Consider the following 26,991-nt stretch of genomic DNA (forward strand, 5'->3'; position numbering starts at 1 on the left):
CCTGATGGTTACCAAGCCAAATTCTTCAGGACACAAAACGAGCTTAGTTAAGATTTTGCCTCCTTTTTTTTCTTCCAAGATATTTATAGCTTTCGGGACCACAGTTCTTAGATATGAAATAAGCAGGTGTGCTGGATGGTGGTATGTTTCACTCTTTGGATTTCAAAGATCGTGTCTTATTTATTTTTTCCCTTTTTCTTTTAGCTAAGCCTTTACCCCATGTGCACAATAATGGAAACCAACAGTAACCCAGGGAATGGAAGTGTGGGCGCTGCCAGTAACCAGAGACCTGGGGGTTGGGGAAAGGACTGAACCAGCAGACCTCAGAGAACAAAGGCTGTTGGACTCGTTCCCAGTAAATGGAGAGCCAGAGCTGCCATCAGCAGTTCTTGGAGTGGAATCTGGGCTTTTGAAGTTCCTGTGGACTGGCCAACAGAAGGCCCTGTATGTGCTACCCGCAATTCCCAGTATAAACAAACCCAGCAGACTCCAGTAAATGGGGACTGCGGACTGGAACTGGGAAAGGGATTCCACACAACTGGAGGACTACAGACTGCACCAAGGGCAGAAGACTGGCGCTCTGTTAGAGCCTCCTGTCTGTGTGGACAGACCTGTGAACCCTGGACCGGGAAGCCAATTGGATTGGCAGCTCTACACAAAAGGAGCAGAGCTCAGACCAAGAGGAGCTCACCCAGGGCCTAGGAAATGGCGAGAAAGACAGTGAGCTCACGAGGGTTCCCAGAGCAGCGAGACTGTGCTTCTCGTTGTCCCCGAATGCCGTCAGAAGTTCACCTGGGATCCCACTGCTGCCTCCGAGTCTGTTAAAAACCAAAACTGAACCGAGTAAATCTGCAGGTCTAATTGGCGTCATGAAACAATTCACGAATACAGCAACACCTCAGCTGCCAGGCAGAGGGGAGCTCAAGGAGCTGTGCAAAGTGGAAGGTTTTTAAAGGCAGAGAGGGGGCAGGAGAAACAGCATTGTTTTAGGCCAGATCGCCCTCCTAAGGGGAATGATGGAGTTTATTATGGGGTTACCTCCTAATGTTGACCAGGAAATTCCATTTGGGCTGGTTAAAGGCTACATTCCTGGGGCATTGAAGCTATTGCTAGATGTTAAGTCTCGGTTTACTGAAATAAGGCCTTAACATTAGCGACACCATTTTGGGCCTACAGTTTTCTTTATAACAGAGGCCTGTGGCATTTCATGAAATCACACTTAGTCCAGTCTTTAAGTATGACGCTGACACCCCAAAAGTCCTGTACGCCCATAAGGCATTGTCAAGGTCCCAACAGGATGCAGGATGAAAATACAGCCGGGATGCCTGGGTGGCTCAGTCAGTTAAGCGTCCAACTCTTGATCTCGGCTCAGGTCTTGAACTCACAATTGTGCGTTTGAGTGCCGTGTTGGGCTCCACGCCGGGTGTGGAGCCTACGTAAAAAAAGAAAAAGAAAATCTAGCCAACAAAGAGGGCTGTGCCTCTGGCCCGCAAAGTTCCTAGGTGACAGGTTCCCTGCAGTCTGCTCTCTCCACCTTCCTGCACGTGGGGGCCGCGAGCAGCAGGCCGGTGAGTCAGGCCCCCCCCCCCTCACCGTCGACCTCTGCCAACGTCTCCAGATGATGTCAGCACACTGTGTTTAACCCAAGAGTTCACTCCCAAGGGTAACTTCGCCCTGGCCAAACTGACACATTTATGCCCCGGCAGTGAGATAAATATCAGCCCTGGGTTGTAAAGTAAGCAAATAAACACACAAACAAGCTAATAAAATATAAGTCAGATCCTATCACCCCTCTGCTCAGAAAGCCCCTGTGGACTCCCCAGAGCGCTAAGCACAAACTCCAAAGTCCTGACCACGGGAAGTCCCCCCAGGAAACTCTCTGATCTCACAGCTCCACTCTCCCCCCGCCACCCTCAGCACGCCCGCGGAGGCCCGGCGGCAGGGCCAGTGTCCTTGCTGCTGCCCAGAAAATCACAGTGTGGCCTCACCCACCGCAAGGCCTTGCCCGGTCACCTCCCTGCCTCCAGCGCCACCCCCTATGTCCTCAGCCTGCTTCCTTGCATGCGCAGTGTTCACGTATATCTCTTCTCCCCACGAGGAGACCAGCTCCCCAAGGCTGGGGGCCCTCCTGTCCTGTGTCCCTGGCCCCTGGAGTACGGGCCAGCTCACAGCAGGTGAGGTCGCAGAGGATGCCGGGATCCCTGACGAACCCGTGTGGCCTCTGACTAGGAAACGCCCCCCCTCCCATTGCCGGGATCTCTGTCTGTCTCCCGCTTCGAGGCACTGCGTCTGCCACCAGCTGTCAGAGTGGAAATTTCCACCGGAAGCTGGAAGGACAGCCACGCTCCCCAGCTGGGCTAAGAGGGCCGGAGCAGAAATTTCCACAAACCGTGTCTGGCAACATGATGAAGCGGCCAGGGAGTCCGGAGACGGGCAGTGCACGGTCTGTTTACAGATGTGCAGCCCAGGAAGGCCGTCTGGGTTTACCGCACGCCAGGCGGGCCAGCGTGCTGGGGCCTGGTCTGGCACATCGTCCTACCCTGGGGCCAGAAAGATCTGGAGCCGTCGTTAAGTTCAATCCCCTCCTTTTCCAGGTGGGGGAACTGAGGCCCAGAGAGGGGAAGCAATCATCCCCGGTCACAGAGAAAGTTAGCGACAGACAAGGGACTCAAACTCACTGTACCGCCTGGGGTTTGGCTTCCCTTCTTCTCTTCCATTCTTGCCCTCCTGTCCTTCCCTCCCACAGCTCTCTAGCTAACCTTTCCCAAGTGCCACCTGGGGCCAGCCCGATGCCCTCGGCCCTGAACTCCGTGCCCTGGAACCTCAGGCTCCCTGGGGCCAGGTCGGTGCCTCTCGGATCACATGCTCGGAGCTGCCTGCTTCTCCTCACGCGCCCTGTTCCGGCCACGATCCTGGGACACCTTCACAGCTCACGATGCCTGCGTTGCTCCCCGTGCCAATGAGATCAGAGAGTCTGGGGGTGGCGTACAGGCACTGGTCTATTTTAAAGATCCCTGGATGTTTTCATGTGTAGCAGGGTTTGAGAACCCCTGTTTTGTTTTGTTTTTTTTTTAAGATTTTATTTATTTATTTGACAGAGAAAGACACAGCAAGGGAGGAACACAAGCAGGGCAGTGGGAGAGGAAGGAGCAGGCTCCAGCGGAGCAGGGAGCCTGATGTGGGACTCGATCCCAGGACCCTGGGATCACGCCCTGAGCTGAAGGCAGACGCTTAACGACTGAGCCACCCAGGCCCACAACCCCTGTTTTAGCCTTGATTAATGGCACCTCCTGTCCCAGGGCCCCAGGCTACAGATCACCTAGTGACTCTTTCTTTCTTTTTTTTTTTTTTTTCCAGATTTACTTTCCGGGTTCATGGGTCCCATGAGCCGTGCTGTGTCCCTCCTGCTTTGGACTTTTGTCCAAACTTGGGCCTCCAATCTGCCTAGATTGCCTGCTCTGACCGGCCTCACCGTCATTAGGTGTTCGCTAAATATTTGCTGTTAATGAAGGTAATGACCTCAGTCTGGCCAAGAGGAACCTTGGCATAAAAGAAGGGAAAGGGCTTTGGGGTCAGGAAAACTTGGCTTCTAATACTAGCCGGTTCTGCTTGCTGTCTGGGCCTGAGTTTATTTATGGGGAAGGCAGACGGGGCGGGCAGGGCGGGTGAAAATGCCCGTCTTGCAGTTTGTCGCGAGATCAGAGACACTACCTACTCTCCGCCGAGGGCCCGGCAGCTCACCAACCAGCGGCTCTGGGAGCAGGCGGCTCTTGCCTTGACCCTGGGGAACGGGGATGCTTCCATGGGTGGGAAGGAAGGTGGCTGTGACCCTTCCGATGAGGACCTTGCCCACGGGGTTTCTTCCAGGACAGGGTGACTGCAGCAGAGCCGTGAATGGGGGGGTGGGGTGCGGCAGCCGAGGCCTGGGGGTCCTGAGATCAGCCAGGGAGGACCACCACTCTGCCTGGGAATGCGGGCGAGGTCCCTGGTGGGAGGTTCCCTTGCAAACCACCAAAGTGCCCTGTGGGGACAGAATCGGCATTTGGGTGCCTGCCGTGCCCAGAGGTGCCGAAACCTCACTACACCCACACCAGCAAAGACTTTTCAACCCCTGTCTCATCCTCTGTGCTATCAGGGAGGAGAAGCTTGACACTGAGCAGAACACACAGACATTGCGAGCAAACAGGACCAGACTTTTTAATACACAGACGATGAGCCTGAGCTTGTAGTGTCCCCCCAGGATGGAGAAGCCATAGGAGCATCTCAAGCAGGTGTCTCCGGAGAAGCTAACGGGGCTCTGGGAAGAAAGAATTGAGGGGGGGCCTGTGCCGCACAAAGTCAAGCTCGTTCGATGACTGCTTCCCCTGGGGCTTGTCTGGTGAAGCCTGTCTGTGCGGAGCATTGACGGGGCTCCTGCCAAAGGCCCATGCAGCCTTGGCAAGGCCCTTTCTTTCTCTGGGCCTCCGTTCCTCTAGCTGTGAAATGCCTCTCTTTTCCGAGGACCCTTCCAAACTTTGCGAGCCTGTAAAAAGATCTGAGGTCTCTCAGTTTCAAGTGGGAAAACTAAATGTGTCCTGAGACCAAAGCCTGAAATAAGCTCTGGTGGGCCTCGGGGGGCCAGTCAGGTAACGAATCCGAAATCAGACAGCAAGTCTGAAAAAATGATCTCCGCTGTATGATGAGAAAATAATAAGTTTTGAATTTGTCATTTAAAGATGTTAATTGCAATGTCATTCTTAACAGTTTCATTGAGACATAGTTTACATACTATAAAATTTACCCCTTCTTCGTATGCAATTCCATGACTTTTAGTGAGTTTACAGAGTTGTGTGACCATCACCACAATCTCATCTGAGAACGCTCAATCATCCCAAAGAGATCTCTCATGCCCGTTTGCGCCCCCGCCCCTGGCAACCACTAACATACCTGCTACTTTAGCGGTTCCCCTTTTCTGGTCTTCTCGTGTACATAGAACCATGCGTTATGGTGTTTGCATCTGGCTTCTCTCCCTGAGCATAGTATTTCTGAGATCCGTCCATGCTGTAGCATGGATCACACTTCCTTCTTCTTTATGGCCAAAGATGATTCTGTTGAATGGATATAGCACATTGTATCTCTCTATTGTTGGTGTATGTTAGGGTTATTTCCACTGTTGGGGGGTTTATTATGAATAATGCTTCTACGAACATTTGTGTAGAATTCTTTGTGTGGATATGTTTTCAGTCTCTTGGATACCTTCCCAGGAGTGGAACTGCTGGGTCATACAATAGTGCTGTGTTTAACTCTTTGAGGAACTTCGAAATTAGGTTCCAGGTGGCTACACCATTTTTCCATCCCCATCAGCAATGTTTGAAGGTTCCAATTTCCTCACGTCTTGGACACTCACTTTTCTTTTTGATTACAGCCCTCTTAGCGGGTGAGAGGTGGTAACTCGTGGTTTTGATTCACATTCCTACAATGACTAATGATGCTGAGCTTTTCTCATGTGCTTTTTGGCCATTCAATAGCTTCTTTTTTAAGATTTTATTTACTTATTTATTTAGAGAAAGAGCACATGTAATTGGGAGGGGGCGAGGGGCAGAGGGAGAGGGAGAGAATCTTCAGCAGACTCTGAGCTGAGTGCGAGGCTGGAAGTGGGCCTTGCTCCTACAACCCTGAGATCATGACCTGAGCTGAAACCAAGAGTCGGATGCTTAACTAACTCAACCACCCTAGTGCCCCCCATTCAGCATCCTCTTTGACAGAATGTTAGTTCAACTCTTTTGCCCCCTGGGGTGCCTGGATGGCTCAGTCAGTTGAGTGCCCAACTCTTGATTTTGGCTCAGGTCATGATCTCAGGGTCATGGGATCGAGCCCTGCATCTGGCTCTGCCGTCAGCGAGGAGCCCTCTTGAGACTCTCTCTTCCTCTCCCTCTGCCCCTCCCCCTGCTTGCATGTGCTCTCTCTCTCGACAAATAAATAAATGTTTAAAAAAAACAAATGCTTTTCCCCATTTTTAAATTGGATTACCATTTTATTGAGTTTGAGTTCTTTATATATCCTAGAACAAGTCCTTTAGTAGATATGTGATATTTGCAAATATTTTCTCCCAGTCTGACACACACACATATACGGGTGTGTGTATATGTCTATATCTATATCTAATCTATATCTATATCTATCTATATATATTTTTTAAGTTGACTTATCATAAATGTGAGGGTTATTTCTGGACTCTCAGTTCTAGTCCATTGATCTATGTATCTACTCTTATGCCAATAACACAGTGTTTTGCTTGAGTTGTTTGACAGTATATTTTGAAATCAGGAAGTCCTCTACTTTGTTCTCCTTTTGCAGAATTGTTTTGACTAGTTTGAGTCCTTTGGGTTTTCATATATATTTTATTTTATTTATTTTTTTTAAAAGATTTTATTTATTTATTTGACAGAGATAGAGACCACCAGCAAGAGAGGGAACACAAGCAGGGGGAGTGGGAGAGGAAGAAGCAGGCTCCCAGTGGAGGAGCCTGATGCGGGACTCGATCCTAGGACTCTGGGATCACGCCCTGAGCCGAAGGCAGACGCTTAACGACTGAGCCACCCAGGCGCCCCTCATATACATTTTAGGATCAGCTTTTCAATTTCTACAAAAAATGTCTGCTAGGAGTTTGATAGGGATTGAATATATATATCTATTTGGAGAGAGTTGCCATCATAATGGTATTGAGTCTTTCAGTCCATGAACGTACTCTCTCTCCATATATTTATACCTTTTAAAATTTCTTTCAGCGATATTTGGTAGTTTTCTTCTACAAGTCTTGCGTGATCTTTATTCCTCAGTATTCACCTCTTTTGACGTGATTACATGCAATGTTACATTTTTGTGATGTTATTTTAATACAGAAAAAAGAGAAAGAAAGATAAAAATATCCTGAATATGCAACATTTGAGAAATTAGCAAAGTATGGTCTGTTCTATCGATGGGATATTCTGGAGCTATTAGAAGTGATTGTTATGGGGACGCCTGGGTGGCTCAGTCAGTTAAGCGCCTGCCTTCGGCTCAGGTCATGATCCCAGGGTCCTGGGATTGAGTCCCAGATTGGGCTCCTTGCCCAGCGGGGAGCCTGCTTCTCCCTCTTCCTGCCTCTCCCCCTGCTTGTGCTCTGTCTCCCTCTCCCTGACAAATAAATTAAAAAATCTTTAAAAAAAAAAGTGATTGTTATGTGTTTCCCTATTCTGATCAAGTAGGACCATGGAGAATGTTGATGACAGGGACAATATCTAGTTCAACTTCCTTTTCCCAGGAGAGAGCAGACAGCCAAGCACAGACTACGTGCTCTGTGACATAGCTATCAGTGCTGGCCTTCAAATACTTGCTTCTCCCGCTGTACTTCTCTACTCCTTGAAGTTAGTTGTGGCCACAAGACTTGCTTAAACGATGAAACATCACTCCTGAGCAGAAACTGTAAGAGCCAGCGTGCAGCCTCCCATCCTCTTCAGCTCTGCAGATGTGGCTGCCTGCACCGGGGGCCGGAGTGAGGGTGACAGCAACAGCGAACATGAATTACAAACCGATGTCCTGTAGCATAACCTAGCTAACCTTATGCTGACTAGTATACGGATACATAATACTAAAGAGCAGAACGTGAAACCCCGTCTTCTCGGATTGAAACTATGAAAAACAATGCCTGAGCATGGGCTGTAAACTTAAGGAAATGGGGACGTTAAAGCCTGCTAGAGCGTGGGAGGAGGAGATTGTGGGTGAACTGTTTCTCTTTTAAAACTTTTTTTTTAGTATTTATTTATTTATTTATTTATTTAAGAGAGAGGGAGCATGAGTGGGAGGGGAGAGGGAGAGGGAGAGGGAGAATCTTAAGCAGACTCCACCCTGAGCGAGGGGCCCAATGCTGAGCTCAGTCTCGCAACCATGAGATCACGACCCAAACTGAGACCAAGAGTTGGGCGGCTTAACCGACTATCTACTCAGGTGCCCCAAATTGCTTCTCTTTTAAATGTGTCTTTTTTTTTTTTTTTTAAATAGATCCAGGTGGATACCTCAAGGCAGTGCACCAAAAGAGCCACTTGGTTTTTCCAATCACCTTTTGAACCTTTTCTGATGGGAGCTTTTCTGATGGGCATTGACATGTCCTACTTCAGGGGGCCTCTTAAATTCCCAGAGCGATTTTCATGAGGGCTGCGCCCCTGTGGCCATCCCCTTACCCACCCAGTTTTCCGCTGCCCAGCTCCCTAATTCTTCACTGCTGGATCCCCAGCACGCAGTTCGGTCCATGGAGCCGATCCATTCTTCCCTTCTTCCATCAGAGTCTTCTATCTGCTGCTCTGAATGCAGTGCTTTCCAAGCGGGAGGCTGTGCGTTCACCTTGGAGCTGCTGTCCGTAAACCAAGCAGCATGTGGTTTCATCGAGAGCTGTTTGTAGGGCACTGTCCACGTGGCAGTAGGTTCCAGCAGGTGGTTCCAAAGTTGGTCCTGGGGGGGGGAGAGGCCACGTCCTGGTGTATTCAGTGGGTGCCTACTTGCATCCCCCCATGGGCATGCTCCTGTAGAAACCATTTCGGAACTCTTCTGGGCACTGCTTCCTTATTAGAGCGTTTGACCCGACATCACCCAGACAGTGTGGGTATCTCCGACTTCATGATTATCTTATCCATTATTTTACTATCAATGTCCATCGGTCATTAGGGGAGCTTTAATTAATGATTGATAGCAAGGTCATGAATATCCCTCAAATGAAAATTCTCCCAGTAGTCATTGCTGGGAGGTGCCCACAAGCTGCGGACATAAGCCCCAGGCTGGGCTCCCCACAGGGCTCTCACACAGAGAATTTGTCCTTGCGAGCATTCCAGGGCATTCTACACCATGTGGGCTCAGGCAATGCTACTGATTGTCATGACTAGTATTACTTGAAGGGCAGATTTACACGCCTTTCTGTTTCACCAGGTAAGGGAGATGCTCTCAGCCAGATGCAATGTCCATCCCCAGAGCAGAGCCAGGTAAAAAAACACTCCACCTAAATCCTGTGTGAACATTCCAATTTTCATGGTTTTATTGGCTCTCCCATTTTTCTGTCTCTCAGTCTGAATGGAGCCCACACCACGGCTTCTGCACCATAGCGCGTGGAGCTCCTGTGTTAAGGAGTCCTGAAAAGTTTTCTTCACCCGCCCCCTGACCATTTTGCCCACTTTTTGTGCAGAAGACTTTGGGTCCCCAGGGAGGGGCTGAGCCAAGGGACCCTGGCCCTTCGGTCAATCTTTAACTTTTTTTTTTTTTTTAATCTTTAACTTGATTAATCTGCTTGACCACAGCCGCAAGCAGGTGCTGGTCAGCTCTCACACTGTAATCTCTGCCTCCAGGCTTTTCATGTTTTTCCAAACGGGGAAAGATTGGACTTGAAGTACTTTAATATTGAGGGACCAACAGGAGGTCCTTTGGCCCACCCAACCTAAAAGCTTTGTTTCAAGCCCATCAATGTCCCATTTTATTCATCCCATTTGTTAATAACCATCCAAAGATTTCCACCCTGGGGACGAGTCTTGTGACTCTCCCCGCTCTGTTTCCTCTTCATTATGCTTCTACCAATATTCACCTTCTTTCTTTTCTTTAAGGTTTATTTATTTATTGAGAGAGAAAGAAAGCATGAGTGGAGGGTAGTCATGACAGAGGGAGAGAGAGAATCTCAAGCAGACTCCCCACTGAGTGCAGTGCCTGACTCCGGACTCCATACCAGGACCCTGAGATCATGACCTGAGCTGAAACCAAGAGTTGGACCCTTAACTCACTGAGCCACACAGGTGCTGTTAGTCGCCTTATTTTTTAATAAAGGTCTAAAAATTTCCATCTTATTGGGAAGAGTCCCTCGACTTTCCCTTGGCCTCTTCTCACCCTCTAATAACCTAATGTTTTTATTAGCATCTAGAAGACCCATGAGGGGAAGCCGAGACAGCAAATTTGATATGGCTTCATGAACTGTTTTTTCGGTTTTGCGGCAATAGGGTTATATGAGGTACCCGTGTGAAAGGGGCGCCCTTAACCACAGCATTCCCCGTGACTTGGGTAACGGGCGTGTTCAGTGGGTAAATATCCAGGTGGTCACAAGCCATTCCCGAATGAGTTGCATATGAAGTCTATCAGCTGCTTCGTCTGGGGTGTTCCACGGGCATTTATGGGGGAGGCTGGACAGTCTCCGTCCTCAGGGTAAACAAACCTTACAGAGGCTTGTCCCCAGTCCACGGGCTGGCTGTTCCCTCAGGAATAACCCCATGTGTGTCGGATTGTGTACCGCCGTCTGTGATTGTTCCAGAGTGAGCTGAGGGGGCTGCATAAACCCCACGTGCTCTTCCCCTCCTCAGCTTCCAAACCCCAGACGCCGCCCTGAAACTAGTAACACTCACGACCCATTCAGTAAAGCTTCCCTGGGGACCCGATGACACAGACCCACTAAACGAAGCTGTCCTTCGCGCTGCGCCCTCTGTTTTCAGTCGTTGCTTGGTTTCGTCCTTCCCCCACATTTACCTTTTTGGTGACCAGAGGTCTGGGAGGTAATTTCTGTTGTCTTTGTGTGGTTTTTCCTTTGTGGGGGCAGGGAAGGGGGGCGGCGGAGGCTGGTGGCCGACACTCAAACAACAATAACCAAGGGATAGAATATTTTACCCTTTTTCTTATCAGTTTGCATTTCCTAATGCATCCGGTGAGCCGGCTGCTCAAGGGTTGGCTGCATCTCTAAATGCCATCGGCAACTTTTACCTTTAGTAGCTGAGCCCAGCACAGCCGCTGCTCCAGCCCACGGGCGACCACGTGGCCACCCAGGAATCAAAGGTTTTTCACCCCCAGCCTTTCATCTTTCTCTTCCCAAACCACGTCTTTCCACCAGCCAGGAATGTACTAGCAAATCGCACTTCACCACCACCAACTCTTTTGTGTTCTTGGCCCCAATTCCAATGTCTGGGGATGGGAGGGACTTCCCGCACAACCCCAAGCAATTCTCAGACACCTGCAGGGTGTTGAGAATTCAACCCACTATTGACCCAGAGAGAGCATCAGATCCCATAGGTTAAGGACTCAGTCCCACGAGACTGCCCCCTGCCCCACTTCAGATGCCAGTCACGAACCCAGCTCATCATGTGTGTTTCTGACCAAATGGCTATAGATCAGAGGTTCCAGGGGCCCCCTCCTTGGGTTCGATTCATTTCTTAGTGGCTCGCAGAACTCAGGGCAACACTTACTTGCACTTAACAGTTTATCAAAGGGTACAGTGAACACCCAGACGCAGAGATACCTAGGGCAAGGTGCGCGAAGGTCCGGAGTGCGGGAGCTTCGGTCCCCCATGGAGCTGGGGTACATCACTCTCCAGGTGTGGCTGTGTTCACCCAAATGAAAGCTCTCCAAACCCCATACTGTTGGGATTTTATGGAGGCTTCATGTAGGCTCGATCAATTATTAACTCCATTTCCAGCCCCTCTCCCCTCTCTGGAGACGTAGGGGGTAGGCACTGAAAATGCTACGCTTCTAATGGTTTGGTCTTTCTGGTGGCCAGCCCCCGTCCAGGAGCCGTCCAGGAGCCCAGCAAGTTGCCTCCGAACAACAGATGCTCTGAGTGTTCGTACCGCTTAGGGAATTACAAGGGCTCCAGGAGCCATGAGCCACAGAGATGAAGGCCAAGTATAGACTTCTTCTAAGAAATCTCAACATCACTGTGCTTTAGTGGACACTCAGCCTCACTCGTAATAGGAGAAATTTGAAAAGAAGACTGAGATTCCATTTCTCACCCCGCAGATTGGCAAGAATCAAAAACTGTGATACTGCAGTCAGTTATTGAGGGAAACAGGGACTTTCTTTTTCCACTGTATGATCGTATTTATTTATTTAATTTAAATTCAATTAATTAACATAATGTATTATTGGTTTCAGAGGTAGAGTTCAGTTATTCAACGGCTTTTTTTTTTTTAAAGATTTTATTTATTTGTCAGAGAGAGAACAAGCAGGGGGAGCGGCAGGCAGAGGGACAAGCAGACTCCCCGCTGAGCAGGGAGCCCCAAGCGGCACTCGATCTCAGGACCCTGGGATCATGACCCGCGCTGAAGGCAGACGCTTAACTGACTGAGCCACCCAGGTACCCCAAGATTTGATTTTTTAAGTCACCTCTACACCCAATATGGGGCTCGAACGTACAACCCCGAGATCAAGAGTCACATGCTCTACCGACTGAGCCAGCCAGGTGCCCCATTGGAGAAGGGACATTGAAACAGACATCTGAAGGCAGCGGGGCAACAGACAGAAGTTCAGCTGTTGAGAGCCATGACCAGCTGTTGGGAGCCATGTAGGCCATGTGACCCCTGCAGTCACATAGGAGCTTGGGGTCAGGAGGGTCCCCATGCTTGGTTTCATGGGCTGCTTTCGCTATATTGCAGTTGTTAAGTTTTGAACAAAGCCTTGCATTTTCATTTTGCACAGGGCCTCAGAAATTATGCTGGTCCTTTCTGGGGCAAAGTGAGTTCCAGGCAGAAGGAATATCAAGTGGAAAGTCAAGAGGTAGGAATGTGCTGGAAACTTGGAGTCTGGAGTAGGAGAGAAGTGCATGCTTGGCTTGTGCTTTATTTCTGCCCTTTGAGCCTGCGCCCCTCCTCCCCTGCTGCTCGCTGAGGTTCTGCCATCTCCAGGGCTGCCCAGTAGGGAACGGGAAATTAGTGAGGTTAAAGGCTCCAGAAAGGTCTGCCTTACCCCGTACTTGTCTTGAGCGTTCCAGGCTTGGCAGGTGTTTAAAGCCGACTCTTTTTCTTGGGGGGTAGGCGGAGGAGGTCCCGGAAGTCCTGGTCTGGTTTTCCCCCAAAGCAGAGCCTGAGGCAGAGACTTAGGTGTGAGTAGTTTGTTTGGGAGGTGACCCCAGAAAGCAGAAGGGAAGGGGTGGGGAGACAAGCAGGCAAAGCGCAAAGGAGGATGGGATGTGTCTTCCAGGTTGCTGCTTTGGGCGGTGGGACCTGGATTTCAGAAAGCCCGATGCAGACCAAATGCCTTCCAGAGCTGTCTTCTTTTGAACAGGAGGCTGGAGCTTTCTCCAGCAGCTTCCATGAGGGCCTGAGAGCCGTTCTCACAGTGCTAAGTGCCCGCGCTTCTAGACGGCACCCAAACCAGCAGGCTGAGCTACAGCTTCCAGGAGAGCCTGGAGGCCGGGAAGTGGAGGCCAGCCTGGCGGACACTTGGAGTGGGGCTGAGGTCGGCATGCGTGGAACAGCCCACCCCCTGCCGAAGCTGCGATCTGAGGGGCCACTCGTGTGTTTGCCTTGCTGGGGACAGTCACCGTGGGGCATCAGCTGGGGATCCCTCGAGGAGGGCCAGCTGTTTACGATGGCTCCCCCCAGTCCCAGCTCTCTGTGCTGAGGCCTCCTGGCCCCTGCAGGAGACCTTCTCGGGCTGGGTCTAAGGCTGCCTTTCTCCTGTGGCCCAGCGACAGCCTGGGCGCAGCACGCGCCTGCAGCCAGCTTCCCTGCAAACGCAGTCAGCTCCCTCCCCCCGCCCTCTGCTTCTACTGCCGACCCTTCCCCTTGGGGATTCTTGGGCAGGAATCCAACACCCAGTCATGGAGTCCCAGGGGACACCCCCCACCTCTCTGATTGGTCTCCTTGAAGCCCCCTCACCCCATCCCACCCCTCTCTCTAATCTCTGCTTCTGATCTCCCGCTTGGCCTTCAGGATAAAGCCCTCTTCCCAGGCAAGTCTCCCTTCCTTCTAGCCTCTCCTTACCTTTCAAATGTCACCTGCTGCCCCCAGGCCCCCTCTGCTCCAGCCCTAGAACATGATGACTCCTTCCCTAAACCTACCCTACCATTCACACCTCTACCTTTGCACATGCTGTTGCCACTGTCTGGAAAGTTCTTTCCCTCCTTATGGCTCAGAGAACCCTTCCTCATCCTGTAAGGCTCACTCCAAGTGGACTATAGGCAGAGAATTTCTGTAGGCAATCAGTGTCCCCTGCGCTGGCCTCCCCCCCGCACCACGCACAGCTGAAATGTGGTCTTGGGTCAGACCCCTGCCTTTGCATCCTGGCTCTGCTACACGTATGAGTCAGGAATTGCTTCCATAACGCTGTGTAACAAACCACCTCGACATCGGGGGCTTACAACAAGCCTTTATCTTTCTCCCTTATTGGCAAAGAGGGGGAGTAAAGAACTGAACTAGAGCAATGGCACGATACGCCCGGTGCCATGAGTACTTTACACACGTGATTTCACTTACTCTTCATGCCAACCCTATATGCAGGGTACTGACCTGTTTTAGGATGAATGAATTCGATATCCAGAGAGGCTACATAAGTTGCCTGGGGTAAGTGGCAGATCTAAGGTGTGAACCCAGGCACAATACAGTCATGGGCTTCACTGCTTTGCTGCCCCTGATGAATGGATGCCCTTGTTTTGGGGAAAGGATAAGAACATGTCCAGGACAGTCAGGCCCCACATCCTTTCTCTTACTTTGGGTTCACTGAAGCCCTTCCTGATGGTCTTCTTGCTCAGAGCCTGTCTTCTGAGGCCTTTCAACTCGTTAGGCCTGCCCAGGAGGCTGGTCTCCCTGGAGACCCTATTCCTCTGACAGCCAAGCCTGGCATCTGGGAGGGCAGCTGCGGGGTGCACAGCTTACGGGGTGGGTTCCCCACCTTCCTCTTCTAGGGTCTGGACTCAAAGGATTCCAGGGCTCTGGGCTCTTGGAGCGATGGAGTCACTGGGCATCACTCAGGTGGCTGAGCTGGGGGAGGGCAGGGAAGGGAGCTGCCTTGGGCTGGAAAAGGAGTTGGGGCACAGCCGGCTAGGGAAGGAATTGTCCTGGCCCCACAGCTTCACTCCTTGTTTCCAGTACTGTGTAGCAGATAAGAGCAAGGCTGGGATCCAGTCCCGCCACTAACCAACTGGGTGGCCTTGGGCAAATAGCATCTTCCGGAACCAGTTTCCTCATTCATGAAATGAGATAAAGAAACAACACCCTCATGGGCTTATAGTGCGTGGAAGGGGCTTTGCGTTGGGCTGGGCACATGGCCAGCGCTCCATAACTGGTCACTGTTTCTACTTTTTAAAATTTTTATCACTCAGCTCTCAAATATTCATAGCCAAGTTTCAGGGGCACGTGACTTTTCTCCCCTGAGCACACCTCCAGATCCGTTTCTCAGAGCCTACATACATCAGGAGCTATGTGACCTGGAGTACATCATTTCTCCTCTCTGGGCCTCACTTTTTCTGTCCGTAAAATGGGGGTCATCACACCCAATTTGTAGGAATGGATGAGGCTAAATGAGATAATATTAACAGTCTCATGTCCCCTTTCTGATCCTCAGTTTCCCAGTTTGTAAAATGGGTTCATAGTGTTGTCTGGCTCAAAGGAGATAGTTTGGCAACTACTTAGCGCACATGGAAAGAGCTTAATAAACTGTAACTTTATTTCATTTTATTTTATTTTAAACTGTAGCTTTAAAAACATGTTCCAAAACTGGAAGTGGAGTCTAAGTCACCTTCTAAATTTTAAATTTTTATTCACTGTGATAGAATGTATTCCATCATATAGAATATAATTTCCATAATGTCCTTACTTGTTTTCATTTCCCATACCTACCTGTTCTAAATGATTGAATCTTCTATGCCACTTTTTCTATCCACATGGGTAATAGAGATTTAATTCTTAGGATTATTTGATTATGATTATATATATATATATATATATTTATAATATAACAAGGAAATATACATTCCTCTAGTATTCATTGCAGTTGATGAAGAACCTTCATTCTCACTGTTTTATTAATTCTCCTAACAACCTGTCAGATATTATTACTTCCATTTCATAGGTAATAAACTTGAGGCTGAGAAAAAGACTTGCCCAAGGTCACATGGTGAGTTGGGGGTAGCACCAGGACCTGGATCCTGTCATTATGCCCACGCCCCACACCATCTCCCAACATCGTCTCCCAGAATGGACCCAAAACTCCCTGAGGGCGGAGCAGTGTCCCCACTCAGACTGTCCCCTCTCAGCTCCGCACCCATTAGGCTGTGTGTGCCCCAGAGGGGGTGGAGGTGTCTCCCCACTCTGGTCCAGGTCCAGAGGAGCAGACAATCCCTGTCAGTCTTTGCCGAGGGCCTTCTCTATGCAGGGATCCCTCACCCTTTGGGTGCTCCCACTTCTGGGGGGAGATGTTACACTAGGGAGTAGAAAGTGGGTGTTGTAAGAGGTTCAAACACCATGCGGTGGGCCGGCCGCCCAGGGAAGCGCCCACGGAGAGGGCTGAGGTGGGAACTTGAAAAAGACAGGGGTGCAGAGGCGGGGTGGGGCTCCCCGGGCAGAGGGATGAAAACGGGGAAGGCCAGGCCCATCTCGACCAGAAGCAGCCTCGTGGGCGGTGGCCTGTGTGCAGCGGAGCGGCCTCGGGGCTGGGCGGCGGGCTCCCGCCCGCAACCTGTGCGCGCTCCTGCTACAACTTGCCCGGCGCCCGCCAGGCGGCCACCCCGCACTCCGGAGCTCGTGCTTCCAATCGGCGGAAGTGAGACCCGTTGGGCTGGAGCCCCCGCAGCGCCGCCGCCCAGCCGGGGTCTCGGGCAACCGCTTCTGCTCCCCGGGCCTCCGTCTCCCCACCTCTCTGCAGGATGGCCACAGGCACGACCACGACTCCGTGGTCGCCGGGGTGGGGGGGGGCCCCCCTGCCTCCGCGGGCAACATGTGGGCGCGGCGGAGGGAGGCCGGCGGTGCCCCCGCACCCCTTCCGCTTGCCGCCGCCGCCCCGCCCCCCGCTCGTTTTGGGGCGGGGCCACCGGCCGCCCCTTTATCTGCCTGCAGGTCGCCCGGGACGCCGAGGGCCTTGGGTCCCAGCCTGCGGGTCTCACCGCCGCGCTCCGCCCCGCGGCAGGTACGCGGCCGGGCAGAGGGGGGCCGGCGGCGAGCGCGCGCGCAGGGGCCGCGGAGCCGGAGCCGAAGCACCCCGTTGAGAGCGGGAGGTTGCTGGGGGCCAGCCTGGAGCAGAGCGCATCTGACGGAGTGGGCAGGGCGGCCGGCCGGCCGGGGAGGGCCGCGGTGGCGGGGAGGAGGAGAGGCCGGGGGAATCTAGGGAGACTCCGGGGGCACAAGGGGCGCAAGTACCTGGAACTGGATAACGTGAGGGGGTCCCACTCGGGGGACGCCTAGGCCGTGTGGGATGGGGAGGCCTGTCTTGGTGTCAGGAAAGCATGGAGGTTTCCCTACCCAGTGAGGGGCAGGGGAGGGAGCCCCACACCACCCATAGCATTAGCTTCAAGCCTGCAGGCTTTGGGGACCCCCAGAGGTTTCCCCGGGGCAGCCCGTGCAGGCCTGGCCTGAGTGAGGGGCCTGGTCAGGCCACAGCTGGCGAGTGTGAGAGTTTGGTGGTTTCCCAGAGCCGGGCTACCCCTGCTTGGATGACCCAGGACCTGATGTTTTAGCTCCTGTGCGAGAGGGTTCCAGCCTCACTTCAAGGGGCTCGTGCCACCTCAGAGCCTTTTGGTGAGAGACTGCCCCACTCCAAACTCAGTTTCCCTGACTAGAGGGGCGCTTGCTGGCCAGAAGTGAAAGTTGGGTCCCTTTTCCACCGCGTGCTGGGTGACTGTAGCCAGCTCATCCAACCTCTCTGAGCCTGCTTTCTTCCTACCGGCTCTTCCTTGTCCTCAGAGCATTAGTGAGTCTGAGTTCCACAGAATCCCTTTGGCTTATTCATCCTATTCTGATCACAAACGGAGGCCCAGGGGTGCGGTTACAAAAAACAAAAATGATTTCTGCTCAGTTTTGGAAGAAATGGAAGAACTTTTTCTTAAACACATTCTGCCGAGTTGGGGAATTGGTTTACACTGAGGGAGGTGACCCAGTTGCTGGGAGATCGGGAGGCCAGCCAGGGATGAAAACTTTGCTTGTGTGATCTGTGGCCACCCACTGGATGCCTGGGAGTTGACTCCAGTGGATGAAGGGCAAGAGCACTGGTTTTGGAGTCAGATGTCGTGTCCGGCCATCCTGCCTCCTGGGCTGTGACACCAGCTTACATGGAGGTTCAGAGTTGCTTTGAGGGAGAGGTGAAGTGTATGTGAAAGTTCTTTGTAAACAGCAAGCCGCCGTAAATTACTAATGTTAGTGCCTAATTTTATAAATAATATTTTGGGCTCTTACATGATATCTTATATACCTTATCAGTCAGGACCCCTCAAGAACATTTAGCTCGAACAGCTCCAATGTTAACACAGGTCTGGCCTTACTATTATTATTGTGATTATTATTTGTAAGTAGGCTCCAGGCCCAACATGCGGCTTGAACTCATGACCCTGAGATCAAGAGTCGCGTGCTCTACCTACTGAGCCAGCCAGGCTTCCCCCCTGCCTTACAATTATTTTTATCTGAAGTTAGACTTTGTCTTCTACGGCAAGATAAAGCTGTCTTTAAGGGACTGTGCTGAGCAATCAGGGCCCAGAGAAGCAACAATGAATATTTTGCGTGCCAAGATGGTGGCACGAGAGAAAGTGGAATTATAACCAATTAATACTCATAATAGTTAAGCGTTTTTTAGTTAGGCTATTAAGCTCCAAGAGGGCAGGGTATTAATGCTCTTAGTTCTCGCCCTTAGCTGTTAGTTAGCTGGGCTATTGGTTCCATGAGGGAAGTGTTTTAACTGCTTTGTTCACTGCTGAACAGCACCGGGCACACACTAGGCCTAAAACAAATATTGGAATGTCTCAGGACCTGAAGGGCCCTTTGATGTTACTGGTAAATTCCTTCTCTCCTTTGACATTTGGAGAAACGGGGCCAAGAGGGGAGTGGGCTTGTCCAAGATCACACCGGGATTGAACAGCTGGGCCAGGACTAGAACCCAGCAGAAATTGCAGGGCGGTGCTGTGCCAGAGCCGACACTTTGCATCTCTCACTTTGTTTTGCTTTCACAAGAGCCCGAGGGGTAGCTATTACTATCCTTCGATTATGAATGTGGAAATAGGCTCAGAGAGGTTAAGGGACTTAAGAGCCAAGTCACACAGCCGCTAAGTATCAGACTTGAAATCCCACCCTCACATAAAAATGGGAACCTGGCTTTTCTTGAAATTGTCTCCCGGAGGTGAGTGGCAGACACCCTCCCTTGGGGCGTCAGCTCTCTCCAATTCTGCACGGTCACCACCTGCATGCCTTCTCTCTGGGCTGGATTTTTCTCAGCCTGTAGGCATTTCGTTTGTGTGGCAGGAGCCCTGTCAGGGCAGTGAGTCTGTCTGCTTCCTTCACCCTCTGCCCTAGCCCTGTAGCGTTTGGCCTGCCATGTACGCTGAACTCAATGGGATGGGTAGAACTTGGAGCTCTCCCACTTTGAAGCCCATTTACTGCCCCATCCCTACAACCTGGCCATCCGTTTTGCCCCCCCCAGGTGTTTGGGGGACTCTTTGGCAATGTGTATCAGGTAGAGACCAGGAGGAACTGGGGCGAGCCTGGGTTGGGGAGCTTGGTGAGGAGGTTGACCTTGTGTTTAGGAAAAGGGGAATGGGAGGTGGGAGGGCAGAGGAGGACCGAGCTTCTCCAATTGACAGGAGCTCCCACGTGGGCCCTGGAGATCTCAGTGCTGAGGCTCAGACAGCCTGGAAGCCTCTCGAGCCTGCAAGACATGCCCTGGCCAGGCCACATGCCTTTTGGATCACCTGCTGGCATGATCTACCCTCTTGAACCTCCCACTGGGGGGATGGAGCAGCTGAAGCTGAGACCCCTTTCCCTGGTGGTGTCACTTCCCAGCCACCGCTTTTGGATCTGTGTGGCACAAGTGCGAATCTTCAGGGCTCTGTGGACCCAGAGGGGTTACTCTGAATGGTCTTTGCTGAGGAGAATTCAATTATGAAATAAGGTCAGTGTCCCTAGAAGTTCCAACTCCAGCCAAATTTCCCTGGTCCTTACATGCATTCTCAGAGAAAGGTAAACATTGCAAGAGACACAGTTAACTGAAGCCCCCAAATCCAGCGGAACCAGCTACTGAGGGCTAAAAGAGGACAGTTTTTTTGGACGATGCCAGGCAAACCTGTAGGGCTGGGGATATTTCAAATACTATGACTCAGGCTGGAGATAATTCAAATACTACTACTGTTAATAATAATTAGTTACTACTACTATTAATAATTAATAATAACAACAATCATTTATCGAGTCCCTAAACTGTGCTAAAACTTTATTCTAATGTGTTTAATCTTTACAACCATCTATGCTATAGATAATATTATAATTCCCATGAGAGAGCTAAGGCTCAGAGAAGGTGAGTCACTTGTCTTAGGTCACACAGCTAGCATGTGATAGAAGCAGGCATCAAACATCGTTTTTCTGAATCTGAAGTCCATCTCCTTCATGAGCCTTTATGGTGTCTGCTTTCTCCTTTGTTTCTAACTTCTTTCCATTATGATTCCTGGTGAGTAGGGGACAGAAGCCAGTCAAGTTTGCCTGACATCCATCAACCAGGCCCTGGTCACCTGGTCTCAGCCCAGCTTTGCCCATCTTGCTGTGTGAATCTTGGGTAAGTCACAACTTTTTAGCCAGCCCTGGGTTTCCCCAGACGTTTCATGTGGAGGGTGATGCTGAGCTTCCTTCTGCAGCTGAGACCTGGCTAGGAGGGCAATGTTTAGCTGGGATTTGACCAGTGTGGGAATGGTGATAGTGGGGGGGGGGGGAGGGAGAGGTGGAGGTTTTCTTTAGCCCCACCCTCTGGTGACATCACACAAGACACCTCCAGTCCTTGGAAGCCCCGCCCCTAGTGACCCTCATCTGTGGAAGTGCCAACCAGAGCTTGGCATCTGGTGAATTTACCCAGTCCCACAGCGGAAGCCATCGGCCCCAAGGCTCGAGAAAAACCCCCAGGTAACGTAGGCTTGGAGGAGGGCCATGGAGGGTGGCCCAAAACAGGCAGGTCCTGGCAGCCTGGTAGGCAGATGACTCCGAGGATTCTCTGAGGGTGGCCTCTGGATACCTACCCTCCTCCTTCCAGCTCATGCCAGACCCCTGCACCTGCTCCTTTCCCCTGGATTCAGGGGCCCCTTTCCATGGAGTCAGGAGATGGGAGCTAATCCTGAAAATAGACGTATCCAGATGGAATGGGGCCTCTGGGTGAGGTCTAAAGGAAGTAGGGAGCAGGATCTCTTTATCCCAGTATGTAGCCTCTGGGTTCTGTGCTTAGGCCCCACTGTGTCTGGTGGAGGAGAAGGGCCCTGAGGGATCTGTCATCACCTGAGGAAGTGGCTGTGAGCTAGGGCTTCACTGGTATAGATAGAGCCTTCTTAGATCAGTTTAATTGGGGAAGGCCTTCTTGTCTCTGGCCTCTTGTTCCCTCAGTGTCAAATGGGTGGCTGGTAACGTGGGGAGACTGAGGTCCCTGGATGCATGTCAGTTGCCAGAAGACTAAGGAAATAATTTATGGGAAAGGCCTTGGCTACCTGCTTTAGACCATTATTTTCCAAAGTAGTTCTGTGCAATGCAGATTGGCATGACAGGAGGCGGGGTAGCCTCTGTGCGCGTGTGTGCGTGTGTGCGTGTGTGTGTACACACATGCATGCGTGTGTGTGCATGTGTGCATGTGTGTGCGCGCGCATGTGTGTGTGTGTGTGTGTGTGTACACGCATGCGTGTGTGGATGTGCACCTTGGGGAAGGAGCTTCTAACTTCTCTGAGTTTCACTATCCTCAAAAAGAAAATGGGCATAATACCTACCTCAGGAGGCTAGTTATGAGAATTAATTGCAACAAGGTTATAAAGAGTGAGCATATAGTAAGTACACATTTCAGCTGGCTTTATTGTATAATTATTACTAGGAAAAGAATCCTTGGTAAGGTATGCTTGACAAATGGAGGTTCAACAAAGCGAAGCTGGCTTCTTTGCTGCACGACTTCTCAGAGCCTTTAATAGGTTGTTATGACTTGGAAAGTTCTAAGAGTGGGATATGGAGTCTGGACTAGATTTAATGGATCACAGGGACCCAGGAACTAGGCCACCATCGCACAATATCATTCCCTAGTCTTTTCTCTTGTGGTGGAATGGAAACCTTGCTGGATTGGGCAACTCTGGGGAAGGCCTTCTTGTCTCTGGGCTCTCGTTCCCTCAGTATAAAAAAAGGTGCTGCATGAGACACTTTCAGGGGCCTTTTCTGGCTTCCTGAGGTTCTGAGTTGGAAAGCCAAGGTTGTAGACAAGGGGAGAGGCTGAAGCCCAGCCTCTTCGGCAGGAGAGGGTCTCCAGTGCTGGCTTCTCCACTAGCAAGGCAGGCTGGGCAGTTCTCATGGATGGAAGCGGCCAGCAAGTTCTGCTTCCTAAATCTGGCCTGTGCCATGCTGTCTGGGGAACGGGAAGTGGGGGAGGCCCGCAGTCCCCTGCCAAAGCACCCCTTGTGCAGTATTGTAGTGACTTGTTTAACTCTGGCCTCCTCAGTGGACTAGTTGAGGCCAGAGACCAGAGCTGACTTGAGAAGTGTAATGCAGGGGGTGCTTCGCGATGCAGGCCAGGCTAGGGGAGGAGGAGGGGGAGCTGGGGGCTTGTCTTGATACTGCCTTCGCATGGCAAGCTCCCTACATTTACTTGGACTGTGTGTAAATTATTGGGGGGGGGGGCTTTGGGGGTGATTATGGTGCTGCTGGCGGCAGAAACATGAGAGCTTTATCCTGCCCAGATCTCCTTGCCTCTTACAATGACCGGTGCAAAGGTAGTTGCAATAAATATCTGATGAAAGATGGACAGACAACCAGGGTGCTGAGTCCAATAAGCTCGTTGGACGGATGGGAGCTGTCTGGCAGGTGCTGGAGTTTCAATAGCTATTTGATTTAATGAATGACACAGTGAATGATGATAAGCCTGAATTAAGCAACTGGTTTCAGGCGAAACTACACAGAGAGTCTATAACTGTGAAATGATTAGTGGCACTTGACACCTGGTCTTGCAAAGGGCAGTTTAGGGCAGTGGTTAAGAAGGCAAACTGAAGAGGGGAGGGGGGTGGGGGAATGGGATAGGCCGGTGATGGGTAGTGAGGAGGGCACGTATTGCATGGTGCACTGGGTGTTATACGCAACTAATGAATCATCGAGCCTTACATCGGAAACCGGGGGTGTACTGTATGGTGACTAACATAATATAATAAAAAATCATTAATAAAAAAAAAAAAAAAGAAGGCAAACTGAGTCCAGACCGTGCCTCTGCCACTTCCTAGCTAGGTGGGTGGGCATCTCCATGCCTCAGTTCCTTATCTGCAAAATGGGAATAACGGTAGTACCTACTCCCAGGGTGTTATGAAGCATAAATGAGTCAATTATACATAAAGTGCTTAAATTGGAGTCTGGCACATAGCAAGCACTGTGTAAGCATTTGCTGTGATTTGTTTTCCTTTTGATAATTGCCACCATACCATGAAGTTCCTGGGGGCAGGATCAAATCTTTTTCCTCTCTGCCCTCCCCTGGACCCAGCACAGGGCCTGAGGCAGAGGAGGGGCTCAGTGTTTGCTAAGTGAGCAAGTGAGTGAATGAATATGCATTATATGGTGCATTATATAACCTGTACAGGGGGAGTAGACGGGGAGTAGACAGGGTGGGGGGTGCAGTAAGGAGGCCCCCTGGAGGTGGCAGTTTGAACTGGCCCTAAAGGATTTCAGTGGAGGGGAGGGAGGTTGGAAGAGGTTGTGGTGTTTGGCGTAGGTGGGAAATAAGGGTAGGAGCAGGGTCTTGAATGCCAGGGTGAAGGGTTAGATTTGATTTCTTTGGAATTAGCAGCCGTGGTGGGGGTGGAAAGTCTGGAGGAGGGATCTTTTGAGTCGAGGTGTGGCTGAGGGAAAGGGCTGTTTTTATTGAATCCGTTGTTACTGGGGACTTTCAGGGGAAAAAAGTGGCTTTTTTGGGGGGGCACCTTTGAAGTTGGGGAGTTCAAGGGTATGAAGTGTTATCGGGATGCTGTTACGCTCTTTGGTTTAACAAACATTGAGTGCCCGCCACCCGCTAAGCATCACAGGTTCACAAAACAGTGAGACTAACTGCCTACCCTTCATGAGCTCACATTAACGATTTTAATGCCCATAAGAAATGTTATAATGGTTAAAAGATGGGTATCTTATGGTAGGCACTCAAGTAGAGAGGTCATCATCAGAAGTTCAGGGGACCAGGGAAAGTATCACGGAAGAAACAGGTTTTGAGGGATGATTAGGAGTTTACCAGATAGGCAAGATGAGGAGACTGTCTCAGGCAGAGGGAACAGCTTGTGTAAACCTCAGGACGTGTGAAACAGGCTCAGGGGTGTGGCGAGGCTGTGGCTGGGTTGGAAGTGCATTGTGGCTGAGCAATAGGGCAGGAAGAGGTAGCAGGGACCAGATCCTGGAGGCTGATGGAGGGTCAGTGGGAGACTCTGCCACTCCGAAGGGGCTAAAGGTAGAGGCAGCGGGTCTGTTAGCAAGGTCACCGTCCCCAGCAGGTGAATGCAGATGGCGACATGAACACAGGAGAAAGCAGCAGGGGCTGCAGTGTGGACCTGGACTGGAATGGAAGTGGCTGAGGCCGTGAGCCGCCTCCGTTCATTCCTCAAGCATTGATTGAGCACCTACTGCACGCCAGACACTGTTCTAGGCACTTGGGATACATCAGGGTGCAGAAAAGTTGTGGGGGCAGAGCTGCGATCTGGCGTAGGATGACTGTTCTCTCCGGAAACTCAGTGTCGGGATAAAGGGGGCGGGAAGGAGGGAGTAAGAACTGGGCTCCAGAGCCTCCAAGCTGCTGCTCATGGTGGGCCAGGGTCCCCTGACTTCGCTCTCTGGCCTCTCTCCCAGCTACCTGCCTGGCCCACAGCCATGGCCACGATGGTGGCCCAGAAGCTCAGCCATCTCCTGCCCGCTTTGCGGCAGGCCCACCGGGAGCCGCAGCCCTCGGGGCAGCCAGAGCCCGTCTTCACGGTGGACCGAGCTGAGGTGCCACCCCTCTTCTGGAAGCCGTACATCTACGTAGGCTACCGGCCGCTGCATCAGACGTGGCGCTTCTACTTCCGCACGCTGTTCCAGCAGCACAACGAGGCAGTGAACGTCTGGACCCACCTGCTGGCCGCGCTGGTGCTGCTGCTGCGGCTGGCCGCCTTCGCGGGGACCGTGGACTTCTGGGGAGACCCCCACGCCCTGCCCCTCTTCATCATCGCCCTTGCCTCCTTCACCTACCTGTCCCTCAGCGCCCTGGCCCACCTCCTGCAGGCCAAGTCCGAGTTCTGGCACTACAGCTTCTTCTTCCTGGACTACGTGGGCGTGGCCGTGTACCAGTTCGGCAGCGCCCTGGTGCACTTCTACTACGCCATCGAGCCCGCCTGGCACGCGCGGGTGCAGACCGTCTTCCTGCCCGCCGCCGCCTTTCTCGCCTGGCTGTCTTGCACCGGCTCCTGCTACAACAAGTACAGCCAGAAGCCTGGCCTGCTGGGCCGCACCTGCCAGGAGTTGCCGTCGGCACTGGCCTACGCGCTGGACATCAGCCCCGTGGTGCACCGCATCCTGGTGGCCCCCAACCCGACCGCTGATGACCCCGCTCTTCTCTACCACAAGTGCCAGGTGGTCTTCTTCCTGCTGGCCGCTGCTTTCTTCTCAGCCTTCGTGCCCGAGCGCTGGTTTCCCGGCAGCTGCCACCTCTTCGGGCAGGGCCACCAGCTCTTCCACGTGTTCTTGGTGCTGTGCACGCTGGCTCAGCTGGAGGCCGTGGCCCTGGACTACGAGGCCCGGCGGCCCATCTATGAGCCTCTGCACACCCGCTGGCCCCACAACTTCTCTGGCCTCTTCCTGCTCACCGTGGGCAGCAGTGTGCTGACAGCGTTCCTCCTGAGCCAGCTGGTGCGGCGCAAACTCCACCGGAAGACCCAGTGAAGGGGGGGTTGGGGGGTGGCGGCTGGGAGGGAGGGAGGGAGGGAGGGGAAGTGGGAGCCCCGGGGTCCGGGCTTGGCTCCAGAGGGGAACAAGGCCTGGTAAAGTTGTTTGTGTCTGGCCCGCGGTGACTTTCTGTGAACGCCTCAGCTGCCAGAGGTGGTACCCGCCAGTCCTCGGATTTGGGGATTTGGCCGGGAGCTGCTGGGGTCCACTCCGGGGTCTGCCCCAGCCCCCTGCCCTGGGAGAGGAAAAGAGATAAAGATGCGGGCCAACCAAGCTTGCCTCTCCCCATTGCCTCTCACTAGGGGTGAGGATCGGGGGTCACTGGGGCCAGGGCCCTGGTTGGGAGCTTCCAGGTTATCTGAGAGAGGGTGAAGGTAGAATTTAGGCCAGAGGCAGAAGAGGCTTCAGCACCCCCGCCTCTACCCAGATTTCATTGGGGGGGAAGGGGCAGGCCCCAAAGGTATGTAGAGTCTTACCATTCCTTGAGCTCCAGCCTGGAGTTTTGGACTTCCAGGGAGTCTTCAAAGGTAGAAGATTGTGCTAGGTAGAAATGGATCCCACCCAGTGCCCATACCTCCTCAGTCACCGTCCCACAGAGGGAGCCCCAGCTTTTCTAGCTCTGGTTCTGTATCCAACACATCCTGTTCCCAGCCTCTCTCCTGCTTTCCTTGTTCATGATTCAGTTATCCATTCAGTATTTCCTGGGCCTCTGCTCAGAGGCAGGCTACCAGCTGGGTGCTGTGGATCATGCACACATGCAGGATGATGAGAGCTCTGATACTCGAATGACCTGTCAAGGACGCACGGAGGAGGACTAGTCAGTGCTGCCTGCCACCCTCACGGTCTTGGGTTGGGAGGGGTGAAGAGGAGTTTGCAGATGAAGAAGGGCATTCCAGGCAGAGAGAAAAGCCTCTACAAAGGCCAAAGAGGTACTGAAGGGAGTTCAGCAGGGCTGGAGGTAGGGGTAGTCTGGACTCTGATATACCCTGGAGGCAATAAAGTGACTGATAACAGCAGCCTCTCTGCTTTTTGCCTCCTGTCTCAGGAACAGGGCCCATGGGCCTGCTCAGCATGTTGAGGAGGTTTTCCAGGGGAAGCTGGGGCCCCCAGGGGTGGGAACAGGGAGGAGGAAGGCAGTTTGTGTTTTTTCGTTGCC

The 26,991-nt window shown here is 52.0% G+C and overlaps 1 protein-coding gene across 4 annotated transcripts in view; it reads left to right on the top strand.

Annotated features, from left to right (window-relative positions):
• The window catches only part of PAQR7 (progestin and adipoQ receptor family member 7), a 42,139-nt gene extending 15,288 nt beyond the window's left edge, over nt 1-26,851 (top strand). For 2 of the 4 annotated variants that reach the window (XM_087858359.1, XM_087858360.1), the window contains exons 2-5: nt 205-945; nt 3,358-3,511; nt 20,397-20,493; nt 24,765-26,851. In XM_087858359.1, the coding sequence (XP_087714485.1) occupies nt 24,786-25,832 (1,047 nt within the window). In that variant the 5' untranslated portion in view covers nt 205-945; nt 3,358-3,511; nt 20,397-20,493; nt 24,765-24,785 and the 3' untranslated portion in view covers nt 25,833-26,851. Of the gene's footprint in view, nt 1-204; nt 946-3,357; nt 3,512-16,428; nt 16,873-16,904; nt 19,837-20,396; nt 20,494-24,764 lie in introns of those variants that run through there. The other 2 variants (XM_045782401.2, XM_087858361.1) reach the window with 2 other exon arrangements.
• Nucleotides 26,852-26,991: the final 140 nt, after the last annotated feature.

Source organism: Ursus americanus, chromosome 33 (assembly GCF_024610735.1).
Source record: "Ursus americanus isolate L20-20 chromosome 33, mUrsAme1.1.p, whole genome shotgun sequence".
Lineage (NCBI taxonomy): Eukaryota > Metazoa > Chordata > Mammalia > Carnivora > Ursidae > Ursus > Ursus americanus.